Source organism: Mytilus galloprovincialis, chromosome 3 (genome assembly GCF_965363235.1).
Source record: "Mytilus galloprovincialis chromosome 3, xbMytGall1.hap1.1, whole genome shotgun sequence".
In the NCBI taxonomy this organism is placed as follows: Eukaryota; Metazoa; Mollusca; class Bivalvia; order Mytilida; family Mytilidae; genus Mytilus; species Mytilus galloprovincialis.
In genome coordinates this window covers 50381736-50401170 of record NC_134840.1, presented here as the reverse complement: position 1 = coordinate 50401170, position 19435 = coordinate 50381736, and the positions used below count along the sequence as shown (strand labels likewise).

The following is a 19435-nucleotide window of genomic DNA, read 5'->3' as shown; positions in this document are numbered from 1 at the left end:
ACGAACCCTACCAAAAACTAGGAGTGATCTCATGTGTTCTGGAAGGGTAATCAGATCCTGCTCCACACGTGGGACCAGTCGTTTTGCTTATAGGATAACAAATCCGTTAAATAGTCTAATTCGGTAGGTCACATTCATGAAAGGGAAGGGGATTGTAGTTACGACGTAAGGAACATATCCGATATCATTTGTGAAACGGTTATTCAATAACGGTCAACCAACTCACGATGGCGTCAGTAAAATTTACGAAGTGATGATTTCAACTTCACCATTTGGAACTCTTGATAAAACAGCTTCCTTGTAAGCAACAACCCTTTATCAAGAAAACCAGGATAGTTACTCTCGTATTCAGTTGGCTGTGTCTCTTTAAGTATACTTGCATTTTCATATTTCAGATGCAAATGACTGATTTCTTAGTTTCAGAAAAATCTAAATAAAAAAAAAGAATGGCACTTTTACATTTTTTTGCCTTAATAAAAACTGATTATTCGGAAAAATGGAAAGTAAATATCATTTCTGGTATAAAAACTTAACTTTCCGTCTTTGCAAGGATGAGTTTAAGGAATAACTCATTACTAAGTATTTCGGATTTCTAGGTTTTCTTAAGTTTCAAACTTTTCAAATAATACCTTGTTATAAAAAGATTGATAAACAAAAATGCTAATTAGGATACTCAAGTGTTTTACCACGCTATATTCTTTCCCGTCGAATTGGATTCTAAAGTTTAAATATTTTTCGACATAGACCTAATATGTGTTAGAAATGCAGCTTTTAAAGAATGTTACTCATCAAAAGAAAACAGTTATACATTCTCCGTATTTCTCACCCTGGCTCATTCGGTGGAAAAGTAATTGCACACAACGAAGCTTTGTCATTGATTCTAGGAAATCAGTCCAAATGAACTTACTGGAATTCACCTTTGTAATCAATAGCATATCTAGATATATGTTGCGTTGAAACATGACATAATACATCAGTTAACGTAAGAAAAGGGACAGTTACTGCCGATATGAAACGTGTAGGATTTTGGATAAATTTAGCGAGAAACAAAACACCAAATTTAGAAGATCAAAAAGAATTATTCAGGTTTGCATTTACAATTTATGTCGAATGATTTTCTTTCCTGATGTCGGAAATATTGCTCAACTAACAGATTAAATAGCTTGTGAGTTGATTTTGATTTCAAGATGATCAAATGGTCTTTAATCCTCAGTAGACAAATTAGTTATATATTTATATGTTTCTTTTGAATATATAAAAATTATCGTTTCTGTTACAAATCATGAGGTATTGTTTTATGTGTACATGTCGCGCTGCCCATCAAGGACCCTTGATTGGAATAATAAATATTCTTATTCTTATTATTATTCCAATTGTTACACGATTTACTACTTTATTTGGTTACAGTTTGATTGAATTGAATTGAAAAAAATATCATAATTTAAATTAGATACAGTATTTGTATGAAAAGATTTTAGAATTTGACGAAGCGTAAACATGATTTAAATATATTACAATGTACCACCTTACAAAGGAAATGATACGAAGAATTTCAACTATTAGTACTAAATAAAGTCATCGGGTAGTTCTTGGAATTCACTTTTGTAACCTTTAGTATATCAAGGGTATTTAGAGAATAAAATATTTGAAATAAAAGATGATATCCGAGCTGACAAAATTCTTTTTCTTTTCTTTTTTTTTATCATATAATCTAACAATTGTTATTCATCAATTCCTGTATTCATTTATTTCTTGTCAAATTGTTGTTTATACAACTTCTTTTTCTTGTTTTTACAATATTTGTGTTATGTTTTTGTCTCTCAAAATTAAGGTAAAAATGAATGATTACAATGCCCAAAAAGACGTAATCAAAGGCCACCCGTGCGAAACCCTCATAGGTAGTCGATCTCGTTTACGCCCGTCCCCGACTCCTCGTCATCATCATGTAAAAGACAGTGTTGTTCGCAGTAGAACTCGTTGTAATGCGCGTTATGTTTTGTAAAGAAACATGTTAGAAAATCAGTCATTAATTGGTAATATTTTCCCGCTGATTCATTAAAACATTACAGAACATCATTCTGATAAGTTCGGCAACATTGTACAGTACGTTTAGAGTTTACACTATTTTCCCTCGCATAACGTAAGTTCTCCATATATATATCTGCAGATGCACAGATGTTTGAAGACAAAGTATATAAATAAACCCATCATAGATACCAGGATTGCTTTTTTATATTTGCGTCTTACGCGCGTTTCGTCTACAAAAAACTCATCAGTGACGATCCAATAAAAAGATGTAAAAGTACGAGCATTAATGACCAAAAATTCCTAGACGCTTTTTTGCCAAATACAGCTAAGGTAATCTTTTCCCGAGGTAGAAAAGCCTTAGTATTTCAAAAATTTATAGTTTATAACTAATCGTTTCCGTAACATGAACAGAGCGGTATTCTGATAAATTGATTAATAATTTGTGTGAAGATGAAATGATTATGTTTTATTGTAACATTTAACAGTTCTTATTTGTCTATAAGCCTAATCAAGATATTTCGCCTTCTGTGAGTCTAACACCTTAAAAAAAGAGTTGGGCCAAAAGAAAGGTCAAGGTTTGAGATATGTGCCCTTCCATCTAGATGATACCAGTTATGTTGCATGCGAGATTAATTAAGTAATGTTACATCCGATGTATAGAATTATGTGACAGTCTGCATTATATAACTTCATATTCAGTAATACAGTACAACATTACAACTAACATACATGTATGTTAAAATATATTAGAGGGATACATATAAGACGGTCCATACTTTTTAACGTCTTCTGTATTTAGATGATGCATATATCATTTTTTATTTATCAAATTATGTATACACTAAATAATTATTATGTTATATCAGGGGGTATAAAACGTAACCCTATTTTGATCAAATGTTCGGTGACGCTTTTTCTACAAAGCCCTATGTAATTTCATGCAAATAATAAATCGTGTTTGACTCTTTAGTCGTGTAAAATGTTGTCATGACTTTGAATAAGAGACAATAGTGGTTTACTGGTGTTCAAATCTCTTCAATCCATCAATAAGAAGATACAATCAGGGTGAAACAGACCTTTAGGAAATAGCATGCAGCGCAAGAGCAGAGATGTTGGTTGTATGCGTCGACAGAGAAGGCGACTCCTAATATGCATGCAAGATCCGCCATGCTCATCATTATATAGTAGGGATGTCAAAGAGTACTTGAGTACCGAGTATCGAATACCAAAAATGATACTCGACTAATCGGTTTTATGTCAGAATGTTGTTGCTTTCTAAAGCTTATTCAGAGCGCCTCAAGGTAAATAAAATATTAATCAAATTTAATATAATTTGAAATAAGATTCAAATGTTTGCGTTTAACTTTAATTTAAATCCTCCAGATAGAGGTAGGCTATGAAAAAGAGCAATTTTCCAAGGCATAAACTTTAAGCTAATCTTAGTCTTTCTCCCACCACTGTACCGTCATATCAAAAATTTTCATCAGCAGGACTGTTATTTCCTTAACAAAAATGAGAAATTGCCTTGTCCCAGAAAAAAGTTTACAAGAAAATATTTTAAAATAAGAAAAAAATCGTCTACGTAAACAATACTCTGTAAGACATAACTCTGATTCCAACAAACATTTATCTGAAACTTGTTATTATTACAATTACAGAAACTGTCTTTAGCAAACTATGATTTTGAAAACTGTTACATAGATGGAAATTGTAACATAATAAATTATCAGCAATACCAGGAATAAATAGAAAAACTCATAACAGATTCCAGGCTTATAACTTTTTACTGCATATGCGCGATTCGTCTACGTCAACAATACTCAGTTAGACAGAACTCTGATTCCAACAACCATTTGTCTGAAACTTGTTATTATTACAAGTACCTTCGTACCTTCCAATTGCAGAAACTGTCTTTAGCAAACTATGATTTTAAAAACTGTTACATAGACGGAAATTGTAACATAATAAATTATCACCAATACCAGGAAAATACGATGATAGAGAAAAAAAAACATCAACTGTGTCCTTATAGGAGTTATTGTAGTGATGTAGAAACCTCATTAAACTTTTATTTTATTTCACTTTTGAAATTAGTTATTTGTTTTATATACCTGCTTTTTAAATTTTTGAAATACTTTCTATTATTCTATATCTAACATTGTTTTTTTGTGTTAAAATATTGAATGAAGCACACTTCACTTCGAACGCATCAACTTATTTAACTTGTTGTTTTCATTTTTGATTGCACTGGGTCGATACCTCTGCTGGTGGACTATCTTTCACCGAGGGTATCATCAGCTCAGAAGTCAGTAAATCGGTACTGACATGGCCAATAACAAACCTGTATAAAATTGACCGTTTCTACGTTTTGAGACTATTAGAAACTTAAGTTTCAACTCCTTCAGGTAAAGTTTACCATCGATTAATTTGGCTTTTTTATGTCCTTTTTGGACGTTTAGTTCTTCAATTGTTTATGTTATTAAATTATTATACTTTCTTGGTTTTCAAATATTCGGCTTTGAGCGTTTCTAAGTAAGGTAAATCCAAAAAAAAACTTATTTTGACGCATAACATTATTAAACGTGTTTTGTTTTCATTTTTATTTTCATAAATGTACAATCCCAAATATATGAGATTAACCTCATCATGTATTGAGAATTGAGTTTGTGTTATTATAATATATAGTTTACTGATTACATTTTTTTTGCAGAAATGCTGGTATAGAACTTGTAAGAGTAAGTAAAATATATGAGTAAATAATTTGAATGCTTTTAATTCAGATTAATCTCGTCCTTAGACTATCATCGATATTAGCTTTATTGCATGGCCTTTGAAAATAACTCTAAATATTCACTTTTATAATTGTTTGTTTATGAAGTTGTTGGTATTCTGTTTCATTGATTTTAGACAAACCGTTCCAAACAAATAGTGCACGCCATAAGTCCATGCAGGCTAAACAAGTACGTTTTATTTTCTTCGAAATTTTGAGTTTTGACGATGAAGTTATTAGATCACATAGGTATGATAGGTATTTTTCGAATATATTATGTATCATTATGACTTCCTTGTATTAGTAGGAACACACAGTTCGTTCTCTAAACCCAAGACAGCACAAGTTACCAACTGAGTTCCTTTATCTTTGAATAATAATCCAATTCTAGAAGTATTTGTTATCTTGCCTTTTCAGAGACATTTTAAACGGTTTTATCCTGTCGTATTTTTTTCAAGTAAGTGAAGCCACAAGCGTTTGGAGCATTAACCTTTTTACTCCCCCTGTTTGGATTTATTTTTATTTAAAGTGAATCATTGGTATATATTTCCTCCACAGATAGATATTTCTTATACTTTACCAGTATAAACATTTTTCAAAAATATAATAAAAGATATGGGTTACTGTGCTTTTTTTCCAAGTCGTGCAAATTTGCCAAAATTTGCATAGATTGTTCATGAAGAAACACTCTTTCAAAAAAGAAATCAATGAGATTAATTTAAGATAAGTTTTAAAATATGCTTTAAAAAGATAAAAAGAAGTATTGGTGCTATAGTGCCTTGTAGACGTCTTTGTAGCAGATCTTTAAGCCTGGTTTCTCTTATGAGATTTATATTATTGATGCACTGCAAATTAAAATGTTTAACATTTTTTATATTTTACGTAGAATTTATTCATTTGATCTTAATTGTACATTAGTTAAATATAGACCAGCCTTTAACAGAACAGGGACCATTTGATTTGATTCTCCACAAATGCAATGGATTGTTGGTTGCAGCAGAAGCTGGGGATTCTACTGCTGAACGTCAAATTAACAATATAAAGGTTGGATCCTTTTATTTTGTAGTACAATATTAATTGTGGACATAATTTTGTAACTTATAGTAAGATGTCTACTGAGAAATTCAGCATCTTCGCTAGTCTCATTTTGTTGACATTAGCAAAGGGGCATTATTTCAATCATTAGACATACTATTTCAATAATTATTTTCTTGCTACTTACGAAATATTATCTGGTAATCCCAGTGATAAGTAAGAAAGGAGAAAGTCCAAAAATTCAAAAATGTTTTTAAGTTGGTCAAGGTTTTATGATCATGTATATCAAGTATCAAATAATGGACCTCTAACATTATAGTTTTGTCTAGATGTGTGAATTATATTCATATGTTTCATTAGACCATCCCTTACTATAGGATAATTGTTCAATTGTTCAAAGAAATTCCAAGGAATCGAAAGATATACAAAAAAGATTAATGATCTTGAAATTAGATTAATAAGTAAATTCAAAGTGATATTATTCCCATGTAATCATTGAATGTGAATAGATTAAGAAGATTGCAAATATATCTTCAGAAATCGAGACGACCTTTTCTTTGAATTGTACAACAAAAAGTACAAAACCTTGTTACATATTGCCTATTTAAAAAAAGGTTTTAATTATCTAACCTGCACAGACACAACTTTTAAATTGATACATTCACGAAAAGACAATACATAGCAACAGTCTTTTGATTAAACAGCAAAGTCGAGTCATTATGATTATTCGCTCATTTTGATTAAAAATAGTACAAGACTTACAAATTATTTTAATTCCTCGTGCATCATAAGAAATATCGATGTTTAATATCAGTGAGTTATAAATATTCTTTAAAACATTTAAGATAACAAAATGACCAATGTTTTAGAAAGAATGGAAAAAGTAAATATTTAATAAAAGTTTTTTACATGCCCTGTTTACATTCAACAACGAAGAGTTCTGTTTACGAAATAAAGGATGGTCTATATATATATTTAAACTTAATTGGTTATTGTTCTTCAGATATTAACTAATAAAAACCTCTGCTCTATTCTAAAAGAAATGATCTATATTGTCAATGTGAAAACAACTTTTAAATATTACATTGTTGTGTTTATAATCTTAAATACTGCAAGAAAAGAGGGACGAAAAATACCAGAGGGAGAGTCAAACTCATAGATAGAAAAAAAACTGACAACGCCATGGCTAAAAATAAAAAGACAAACAAACAAACAATAGTACAGAAGACATAATACAGAAAACTAAAGACTAAGTAACACGAACCCCACCAAAATAAGGGGGTGTTCTCAGGTGCTCCAGAAGGGTAAGCAGATCCTGCTCCACACGTGGCACCCGTCATGTTGCTTATGTTATTACAAATCCGGTAAATAGTTCGGTAGGTCACATTCGTGAAAAGGGACGGGTATTGTAGTTACGAAATAAGGAATATATCCGATATCATTTGTAAAACGGTTATTCCATAACGGTCAACCAACTCGTGACGACGTTTTTAAAATTTACGAAGGGATGATTTTAACTTCACCATTTGGAACTCTTGGTTTAATAGCTTCCTTGTGAGTAGCAACCCTCTTTCAAAGAAATCAATTATCTTTTGATAATTGATAAGATATCAGTTTTATTCACATTTTTTACAGGATTACATTAAGGAGAATCCTTCTTGTATATTAGTAGACAAATTTGAGCATATACAACCCTTGTTAAATCGACATTACCAGTATCAGTTGGTACACGACCCTTTGTTGAATTCTGGTAAGTAACACACTTAAACTGTGGACGAATGTAGTGCAAATGTAGAGAAAGATGTTATTTAATAAACGAATGTTGTGTTGTAGTACCGGTATTAGTGGATAAAGTGTATTAGATTGGGAGGTTGTGGCGAAGGTGAATTTTAAGATGTGCAAATATACGAAAGGATATTTGTATGATAAAGCCCCAGTCTCACTAGACCACGATCGCACCACGCTCACGACGATCTAAAATAATTCAGATCGTGGTGAGGTCGCGATATGAGCGGCATGAAAATGTAAATTTTCGCTACTTTCACGATGCTACTACGTCCTCATAACGCTTTTACAACGGTCTCGCTACGATTATACCACGTTCTCACCGCGCTTATTCTACGACCTCACTACGCTTATCAAGATCTTTCTACGCTCATCACGTTCTCACTACGACCATACCACGAATTATCCGATTGCAACACGATCTTACCACGCTTCTACTGCGATTATAGCAAGTTCTTACCACGATTATACTACGTTCATACCGCGATCTTACTACGTTCTCAGCAAAAACGTCAACATCGTGTTCCATATCAATACAGTTCCATTCCTTCTATTTCTGATTAATACGTAGATTTAGCGAAACAATACTGTCATGCCACCAAAATCTACTAGAACACATGGGAATGGTGCTCGGGGTTGATGTAGAGGCAGAGGCAGCTCTGATTGTGACGAATCCGGATCAAGCAAAGATGTCGGACCGACCAATCCAACCTAAATTACAACCTTTCGCTTGTCCTTAAAGCTCAAATGACGATATTTTAGTGAACGCTAGCAGAGATGACACAGATGTGTCAACAGATATAGGAATATGTGGTATGAGTGCCAATGAGACAACTCTCCATCCAAGTAACAATTTATAAATGTAAACCATTTTAGGCTAAGTTATGGCCTTCATCACGGAGCCTTGGCTCACACCGAACATCAGTCTATAAAGGGCCCCAAAAATTACTAGTGTTAAACCATTCAAACTGGAAAAACAACGGTCTAATCTATATAAAAACGAGAAGCATTTTTTGAGCCGTTAGAGAAAATGGACAAGAAGTATTAATTACATACAGACAAACTAAACCTGGAGAGATTTAATATATTTTATGTGAAAATGACACTGATGAGAACGATGGTCGTAGTATGAACGTAGTCGGGTCGTGCGTGATGAGTACAGCAAGGGCGTGCTAGAATCGTACTATGGTCTTCAACAGCATGGTGTAAACGTGGTATAGTCGCAGTGGAAGCGTAGTTTGGTTGCGGTGGGAACGTGATGGTCGTAGTGAGGTCGTAATAACGTCGCTGTGAGATCGTAGCGCAATCTCTCCGAATAGAATCACGCTTTCTTTACGCTCTCGCTGCGATGGTACAGCGACCTTTGCGATCTTACTACGACCTTACTGCGCTCTTACTACGCTTCTTCTGCGACCTGATTTCACCACGACCGCACCATGCTCATCACGATCTTGAAGACCTCACCACGACCGTGATACGACCTACACGATCGTACTACAATCATCAAAATTTGCAGTTTTTTTCACAGATCGTAGTGCGATCGTGGCCTAGTGGGACTGCGGTATTAGATGCAGTGTAGGAAAATGGTAGGATGTAGTGTATGTGTATAAAAGGATGTTATAGTAGTATATGTGCATGTGATACAGTGTAGGTGTAAAATAGAATGCATTGTAGGTCATTGAACACTTTCACGATTTTCCTGTCTTTACATATACTTAACGTTTGTTCTACTTATTTGCTAGATCAACAAATGGTTTGCTAAAACATTATACTGTAGTAATAAGTACTAGTTAGCACACATGTTTCTTTTTTAAATAATGAATTATTTCCATCATTTTAATGAGTATGTTTTTATAACAGGTTATAATGTGTTTGTTCCTTCCTTTGTAAATTTGACTACAGCTGACAAAGAGAGCAACATGTTAGTACAGAAATTAAGGGAAGCAAATGTGACCTATCCTTTTGGTAAGTATATACTCTGGATATCACGTGATCCTTGGGGAAAAGTTAGTACTACTTTTATTTATAGTAAATGAAAACGATACATAATGGCCATTACATCGCAAACTTTGATAAAAATCAATTATTTTCATTAAAATTTTCCACTTACTAAGCAAACTGCTAAGAGACTTAAAAAATATTTAAAACACCGATTTGCGGGTAATCAGTCCATGCGATGTTTTCTGCTCTTTCGTCGGGTTGTTGTCTATTCGCTATTTCTATTCTCAATTCCTTTTGTGCACCAAGTTTAAAGACATTGCGATTTATGGACATGGGCGTTTGCGCTTTTTATAAAGAAAGAATTACTTTAATATCTTTAGTATGATTGGTTACGTTAGTTCGTTCAAATTACATCCAATCTGTTTCGTTCTAAATCACATATTCTTTTGAGTTTGATCTTTATAAGCTTTTATTTGGCATTTTCAGTCTCTGATTTTGCTTATCTTTTTGTCATTGTGTAAAATTGAGAATGGAAATTTGGGAATGTGTCAAAGAGACAACAACCCGACCAAAGATCAGACAACAGCCGAAGGCCACCAATGGGTCTTCAGTGCGCGAGAAACTCCCGCATCCGGTGGTGGGCTTCAGCTTTCCCCTTAACAAAAATGTAAACTAGTTCAGTGATAATGGACGTTATACTAAACTCACAAATATACGCAAGTAACTAAAATTAAAAATCATACAAGACTAACAAAGGCCAGAGGCTACTGACTTGGGACAGGCGCAAAAATGCGGCGTGGTTAAACATGTTTTTTGAGATCTCAACCCTCCACTATATCTCTAGCCAATGTAGAAAAAAACAAACAACAAAACGCAGAGTAACACTCAACTCAAAAGAATTCCGAGTCTGATGTCAGAATAGGTAACAAAAGAAACTAAACAAAATGACAATGACTCCGTACTTACTGTTTGAAATGGATAAAACGGGAAAAAGCTGACAAAAAATCTTTGGACTTTTTTTTTAATTCAGTAATGAACATAGTTGATATACGTATTCAACATTTTAAAGAACATTTTACTATTAAAAATAACCACAAAAAACCTATTTCTCGTATCAAGGCTTAAACTATCTTCAGTTTTTATTTGAAAAGGTAAAGATACTTCACTGTTTCCCTTAGTTCTCTTTTGCTAAAAAAAAACCACGAATTAATAACAGGAGCATGGCTTGGCTTCAGCAATTTTACTATCCTACAGAGGCTGTTAGCCCAGACATTTGTAATTTTTCTTAATATGGCATGCATATGAAAAGGGTTCATTTACTACCATTTGGTTGTTTGGGGCTTATTTTCAATATTTCCAGACTGGGAACTTATCATGATGTTACAAAACTTTAAAAAGATAGTCCTAATTGTGTAGATTAAAATTTCTCTTTAACAATTTTCAATCAAAACCCTTGTAGTTTCACAAACAGATACTCACACAGGAGTGGTATGTCAGAATTTTAAGAGATGTGCCTACTGTTATAGCATTGTTCGTGCAATTATTCCTCATTTTTTTAGACTTTGGAAAATTGTTTTAATTGACGTTATTAAAACTAATTATAAATAATTATTTTAATATTGAGCCCTTTTCACTTAATTCAGTACTTACTTAGTATACTGTGGGTTAGGAGATAACTGTACTTTTTTTGAAAGGTCCGACGGCATCAAATCACCAACTGATGCCATTAGAGTGTAAAATACAATATTGGTATCATCATTTAAATGAAACTGACAGAAAACAACGTCAAATCATAAATTTAAAATCTGTCATACGTCGTCTGGGCATGTGCGTACATTTTTATAGCATCATTTGTGAATTGATGCTATGACAATTGGTGACATTATTCAATCAAAATTACAAACGATATTGCATTACAATTAACTATCTAGCGTTTTCGATGACATAGATTCTTTCGATTCGCAGATACGTTTTTTTCCTTCAATTTCATATTTTCAAAGTTTTAGATGTTTATTATTGTTTGAGAAGTATTTTTTTAATCCAGTCTAATAAATGTTTTTTGAAGAAATACATTGTGTCAATTGTTCTGTAACTTGTTAAAAACAACTCACAATCACAAACTATTAAGGTAGCACAATACAAAGATTTTTTCACTCCCAATCAGACAACTTTAAACTGATGTAATTCATTTTATCCTTCTTTATGTTTTATAAACGAGGTACCAAAAGAAAGAAGAAAGATTAATCTTTCAAATTGTGATAATTTCATTATGACATAATTATTACATAATTAATTATTATGTAATTAGTCGCTATATTGTGATGTCCACATTTGACTGTGTCCCAGATTTCCAAAAAACCTCAATAGAACAAATTTTATACTCAATTGAATTTAGTGGTCTCTAATGAATTGATGTTGCAAACTTCATTGAAGATTTATGATAGAATGAAATACAATAGGAAAAATCTGAGACACAGTTTTGGAGGTCAAACTGTGTTGTGCAAGAATCTATAAAAAATTTAGGATGCTATGAAGAACAAAGAAGCTAAATTCATTCAAGTATGGACATCACAGAATGGCAACTAATTACATAATAATCAATTATGTAATAATTATGTCATAATGAAATTATCACAATTTGAAAGATTAATCCTTCTTCTTTATTTTGGTACCTCATTTATAAAATTTAAAGAAAGATGAGTGGAATTACATAGACAATAATAGTGCATTGACTTCACATATCAACGATATAAGGATGGGGCTTAGAAACGGGGAAATGCGAGGCTGTGCCGAGCTATTTCCCCGTTTCGGGCCAAATCCTTATATCGTTGATATAATACAATACAATACAATACAATATTTTATTAACGTCTCACCTTTTACAAAGCAATACATAATACATTGATTAAAACAAATTACACATATGTAAAAGCCATTCATATAGAATTATGAGAGACGATTATTTACACATTAGAAACAAATTTTGATATGTCAAGTCAATGCACTATTATTGTCTGTATACTGCAATCTAAAAAAAACAATTTCAATTGTTGTTTAATGCGTTAGGGTTATTTATTTGATTTAAATATTTGGGTAAATACCCTTTAAAAAGGTCTCACAACATGCTTGCGGAGAAATATACAACACAATGAAATTTACATTTACCTGTTGAAACCAACACTCGATGGTGAACGAAATTGTTTGAGTATGGACTTAAATATCAACCATAAGCATAAAACATAAGGATTTATAGGTTGCAAACAAAAAATATTAACAAATTAAATATGTTTTTCCATTATTGCAAAAGAAACAATGTTGAGTGGTTCCACGCATCGTTGCATGCATTTGAAACAAGAACAGGTTGAAGAGGTCGTCTGAATAATTCAATATTATTTTGGCAATTTCTATTTAAATATTCATGAGGAAAAGTGATATCGGGTCAGTGACTGTATATGACATAGAAATATACAGTCAACGCATTTTGACTGCTCAAATAGAACAAGTGCAGTATAAATCAGTTTAAAGATGTCTGATTGGGGATGAAAAATCTTTGTATTGTGCTACCTTAAACATGGAATACCGCAAACATTTGAAACACCTATAACTCAAGTTTAAAAATATTATTGAAAACGAATTATTGAATAACCTATTTTCGTCTCTAAAAGTTGAAAACAATATTTCTTTAGATTCCTGTTAATTCAAATTATTGACAGCATCCCATCATTGCATTATGCAATGCCGATATATCAATTCGAAAGTAATATAGGGATGCACGTTATTTTTTTTTATTGTATTCTGAATATTAGCTAAACTGTATACATTAACATTGTTTAAGCATAATTTACAGTTACTTTCTTTTTTTTCCAGTCTGCAAACCTATTGTTGCTCAAGGGAATGACGATTCGCATCTGGTAAAGGACCGTTCTATATACTAAATTTCTTTTTTGTTTAACTTCCAACAACATGGTATGGCCAAATCAAACAATAGTTTGGTTGAATTTATCAAAATTTAACCATAAACAACTTAGCTGCACAGTTGTATGAATCTATTTCAAGAGGACAGTAGGCACCTATCTCAACCTATTATATGAAAACTTTCATTTTGTTTAGTGAAAAAAATGTTATATCTGGTCCTGTATTGTGTGTTTGCATTAAGATACAAATTTTCATCAATCGTTCTTCTATATTGATAATTAAAATATAAGACAAATCTCTTTATTGAATGAAGTATCACAATACAATGAAATCTTTACAAACAGTTATAATGTCAAGGTATGTAAGGTTTTTTCAAGTAAAGAAGGAGATGTTAGATTCTCGCAAATTATCCTTTAGACTTTTTGTACAGAATATTCATTGTTGCGTTGATGTGTCATCGATATTAGATAATAGGTTGTAAGAATTTAAAAAATCCAAAATCCTGCATCTAATTACAGTAGATATAAATGAAAAATCTTTAAACATATTGGTCTTGTTTTTCCAGATGTCAATTATATTTGATGAAAATGGTTTAAAAGACATTAAGACTCCTTGTGTTGCCCAGTCTTTCATAAACCATGATTCAGTTCTGTATAAAGTTTACATTGTTGGTGATAAGCCGTTCATCGTTGAAAAACCATCAGTCAAAAATTTATCAGCGACAGGTAAGTTATTTATATGTGATAGTTGTGTTGACCTATTTGTGTTAAATTTGATGCATCTTACACATGGACAACATGTGCCACACTCATTAACCAACTGATCCTCATTCTCACTATCATGAATATTTATCGATTCGTTTTACTTGTTTTGGTTTTAAAAGCTTTTCTCCATCAGTTATCTTTTATTAAAGTGTATGTTCCGAATCATGTGAGTCTTTAGAACATACACGTATGGTCTATGTGCGTATAAATAAAGGCAACAGTAGTATACTGCTGTTTAAAGTAATTAACTCGATAAAACAAAAACAAATCCGGGTAACAAGCTAAATCCGACATACACATCAACTATAGGAGGAAAACACCGGAACAACAGAAACACTGAATTGCAACAAAAGAAAACGCCTACATACATATACATTTATTTGTTGATGTTTATATTCCGAACCATATGAGTATTTGAACCATACGTGTATTGTCCTCTGCATATACTCATATGGTCCAACATTACGCATATCATATATAGATTCTACCACTGCATCGAGTGTGATACGATATTTATTCACTCGAAATAGTTAAATTTTCAAAGTTAAAACCAAAGGCTCGCCAAGCGATCTACAAAAATATTTCTATGTGACGTCATCAGGCATGATCGCCTCTTTCATGCCGTCACAATAGGAAATTCAAAAGAAAGCAAGAAAGTTTGACGTCATAATAAAATTTTGACCAAAGAACTGGGATCAATCAAACCACACGATAATTAAATAAAAATAATCAACATGTCGGGAAACGAATAAAACGAGTAAGAATTAGAGAAAAGTATTTAGACCATATAGATATAGCAGGATGTGGTATGAGTGCCAATGAGACAACTCTCCATCCAAGTAACAACTTATAAAAGTAAACCATTATAGGTCAATTTACGGCCTTGGCTCACACCGAACAGCAAGCTATAAAAGGCCACAGACTTACTACTGTAAAACCATTCAAACGGAAAAACCAACGGTCTAATCTACTAGAATATAAAAACGCGAAACACTTATGCGACTGTCATACAAGTGAGAAGTTTAGCGCTATAAAACCAGGTTCAATTCACCAGTTTCTATATTTGAAAATACCTGTACTAATTCAGGAATATGACAGTTGTTGTCCATTCTTTTGATATGTTTTATCATTTGATTTTGCCATTTGATTAGGGACTTTCCGTTTTGAATTTTTCGGAGTTCGATATTTTTGTGTTTTTAGTTTTAATAAACCACATAAACAGACGACAACCACTGAACATCAGATTCCTGACTTAGGACAGGTGCAAACAATTACATCGGGATTAAACATTTTGAAGGAACAAGTGGAAGAGGAAGATAAAAATTATTACTTTAAACAAGCCATTTTTTTCTTCCCATAGATTAAGTATATTAATACGCATTTTTGGATATGTTTATCTATTGACCCCCATTAAGTTTACAGACAATGAAAATAGATGTCAACTATCCAAATATACAAACTTAATCATGTTCAAGCTCTAAACAATAGTAAAAAGTCAAATAGCAAACATACTGAGCTCCGAGGAAATTCAAAACGAAATGTCCGCAATCAAATGGCAAAATCAAAAGCTCAAACACATCAAACTGTCATAATCCCGACTTTGTACAGAAATTTTCTTATGTAGAAATGGTTCTTAAACAGTATGTGTTTGTTTTTTTTATTAAGATTTGAAAGGGTTCATACATGTCCACTAAAAAGTATTTTCTTTTCTTTTCAGGCCAAGATACGATTAAATTTGATGCGTCGAAGCTTACCCGTTTAAATTCTCTGACGACTGGGGTAAGATTGAGAAGAAAGTTTGTAGCTAAGATGCAATCTCCGGCGCAGAGCTCACATCCGGTCCGTACTTACTTCGTATCACTACACTTATATGACCTCTGCCACCAATCTCAGGCGCAGAGCTCACATCCATTCCGTACTCACTTCGTATCACTACACTTAATATCGTATTGTAGTGTACAAAGTATACGGAAAGGAAACGAGCGCTGTACGGAGATTGGCTAGGATGATGCTCAATATACACAAACATGAGGGTTTCCTTATTAATTTCCATTTCAAATTGATAAGGAAATACTTTCATTCTCAATAGATTTTTCATTTAAAGAATTAAGTAACATTATATAATGTTCCTATTAATTTACAATGTGAAAAATATAAATTAAAAACAAATCATGGTGAACTTTAAAAAAAAATATGATTGGACAGGATTTTTATCAACAATATATAGAGATCCGAATTGCAACCCCTAAAATACATTTTGACATACCATCATGATACATCGAAAATTATAAATGTTGTTGCGATTTCCTATTATCTATCCGGCAAACCTAAGGGAAATAATAGGGTTGCAATCCGTCCGTCCGTCAGACCGTATGTTTGTAGAGTAGGGTTTTCATATTATCGTTTGTACACTTTGGTTCTATCAATTTCTTTTCGATGTAGAGTCACTTAATAAGTTATGGCCCTTGGAAAAAAGACGTTTTCTTCGAATTGTCAATTTCAATATTTTTCTACAATTACTGAATCAATTTCTATTATTTATATACTGTACTGGCATACAGTGTTCATAAAATCCCTATTAATGTATGATTCGCACACCCTTCATCAAAATGAAATGACAAAGGTAAACGGTTTTTGAACACATTACCAGTATCAAAACTCAAATGTTGAAAGAAAGTTGGAAGAAATTAAGGGGCATTCATAACAAATTTGTCAGAAAGAAAATGACACTTTTGCAAAAAGAAACAAAAGAAAACAAAAAGACAAAAAAAAAAAGGTCCACAAAACGCCTGATCAAAAACTATTCATAAACTGGATATTGAAACACGTAGAGAAGTCTACTTATACGTTGGTCAGAATGTGGAAAATCTGTATTTTTCTATTTATCATTTTTACATATGAATACTCAACGAAAATAAGAATATATCGGTGTAATAATGCAAAATACTGATTTGAAGGACTTAAATCTACAAAGAAAAGACATGCAGTCGTGTAAATCAGAAACAATTAGCCAATTATGTTTTAGACTTGAAATGTCATTAGATTTAGATTGAGATGTTTTCGAATGACAGAAAATATATGTACCAAAGCTGTAGATTTTGAAATTTATCAGTTAGTACTCGATTTTTCATGAAATAGCATAATATCGATAAAGCAAATGATTCTATTAAATTACAGTTGCATGCAGTGTATAAGCAGTAAAGATTGCAACCGTTAAGTATTGTTAGAATTCGATTGCATCTAATTATTTGCTGCCTCTATTTTCTAGGAACTGTGTAATAGCATAGCTTTTTCCTAACTTTGACAAAATATATTATAGTGGGTTGAAGATGGTCGAGCTACTCCAGATCAGGACAGAATAAAAGAAATATGTCTGATAATACAGGAACAGATTAAAATGGATTTATTTGGTATTGATGTAATAGTTGATTGTGAGAATGGAAGACATGCTGTGATAGATATAAACGCTTTTCCAGGTGAGTCAACCATTATTCATTTTACTTTCTGCAGTCGGAAAACAAGACACTGACTGGCGCTACCTTGCTTTTACATCTCAAGATAATAGCTAGAAGTAAAAATGTGTTATGCTGCTCGGTTAATACGAAAAGAAAATAGAAACAGTGGGAAATAAATGAATGTCTGCTTTTGGTTTAGAAATTTGCGAGAAAATTGCATGTGCAAAATTGAGCAAAGGGTGTTCTACATTCATTCTACTTAAAAAATTCCAGAACAATCGAGTTTCCTTAAAAACTCAAATTTTCAATAAAAAAAGCGCTGCGGAACCACATGTTTTCTGTAGTTTTGTTCACAGCCAAAGGTCTTGAAAACTAAGAATTTGACAGTTTTAACAAGGTTTCTCACCTGAGAAAATTCCGTTTTTGTGGGTTTGTGTTACTCATTCTTTAGTTCCCTGTGTAATGTGTTGGTGACATATTGTTCGTCTTTTCATCCTTTCTTGGCTTTGGCACATGTCGGTTTGGTTATCTACAAATATTTATTGTCGCTTTTGTTTTTAAGCTCTTGATCATCTTAAGTGCAGAAAACCTAAATGTGCTTAACAAAGTATGATAGTTCAGCCTGTTTTATTTCAATTTTATAGCATGCGTTATCTGTTTCAGGATATGAAAGTGTTAATAACTTTGGAGAAGTATTATGCAATCATCTCATGAATTTAATGTCCTGTGTTGAAACCGTATCAGGTGATACGATACAATATTCTGATGCTGAAAAGGCAGGACCAAACGAAACAACCAGTATACAACTTTGTAACGAGCATTGAATGGTGCATACATATCAGAGTATATAACGAAGGATCACAAAACGATTTGGTTTTACTACAGTATTATGACATCAGATGCTGAGAAGCATGACGAAACTCTGTTGGAAAAGCCAAATCAGTATTATTGTACTAATTGGAAAAAGAAAACATTTATTTAATATATAGCTATTTAGAATTTACATTTTGTTTTTCATGCCTCGATAAGACATTCAAAGTAATTATTACACATAGTCTTTTGAAGTTCTGGTGTTGATTTAAAATTTCTTTAAAAACTTTATCGTTATTGATATAAACAAATTCAAAATCTATTGGTTATATTTACAGATTATATTTTATTTTTCCCATTAGAGGCAGAATATATAAGATAATTGAACTTGTTGGAATTTCTCAATTTTTTTTTTTAAATATTATGTATTTTTGGTTATTTACTTGACAATATAAAAAATATATCAAAGTGATAATATTAATACTTTTTTACTTGTTACCGTGAAAATATATCCATCATATACAGAAGCTAAGTTGAAAGAAAATAGCATAATTTAAAATTTAGTCTTTGAGAAAGAAAAATGTAACCTTTACAACAAAATATACAGGTCATTCAAAGTTGTACACTTAGTGAATATATAACATTTCTGTCAGTATAGATTATAAATATTATATATTGAATATTACTTTTATAGAGAGACTTTGAACTTGAAAAAAATTAAAATATTCTTTATATCATTTTGTTTATTATCAGTATTGGAATCATCACTAACATATTGCTAACATCTATTGGCAAAAGTTAGATTAAAAAAAGTGATTTCCAAAAATAGTCAAATACTGTAATCTGTTATAGTTGACTTATACATACATTTTAAATTCCACATAGACACCTTTATTTTTTGACAGTTCTCGATCTCGATAAAAGTTTAAAAT

At 32.0% G+C, this 19435-nt stretch overlaps 1 protein-coding gene across 1 annotated transcript; it reads left to right on the top strand.

Annotated features, from left to right (window-relative positions):
• The first annotated feature begins 971 nt into the window (after window positions 1-971).
• Window positions 972-18851, top strand: LOC143066722 (inositol-tetrakisphosphate 1-kinase-like). Its single transcript, XM_076239533.1, has 10 exons — window positions 972-1086; window positions 4739-4763; window positions 5717-5842; window positions 7469-7583; window positions 9479-9583; window positions 13427-13470; window positions 14040-14199; window positions 15956-16017; window positions 17558-17714; window positions 18357-18851. Exons 1-10 carry the CDS (start codon window positions 1010-1012, stop codon window positions 18515-18517), a joined length of 1032 nt encoding a protein of 343 aa, XP_076095648.1. The 5' UTR covers window positions 972-1009; the 3' UTR covers window positions 18518-18851.
• The last annotated feature ends 584 nt before the right edge of the window (window positions 18852-19435 follow it).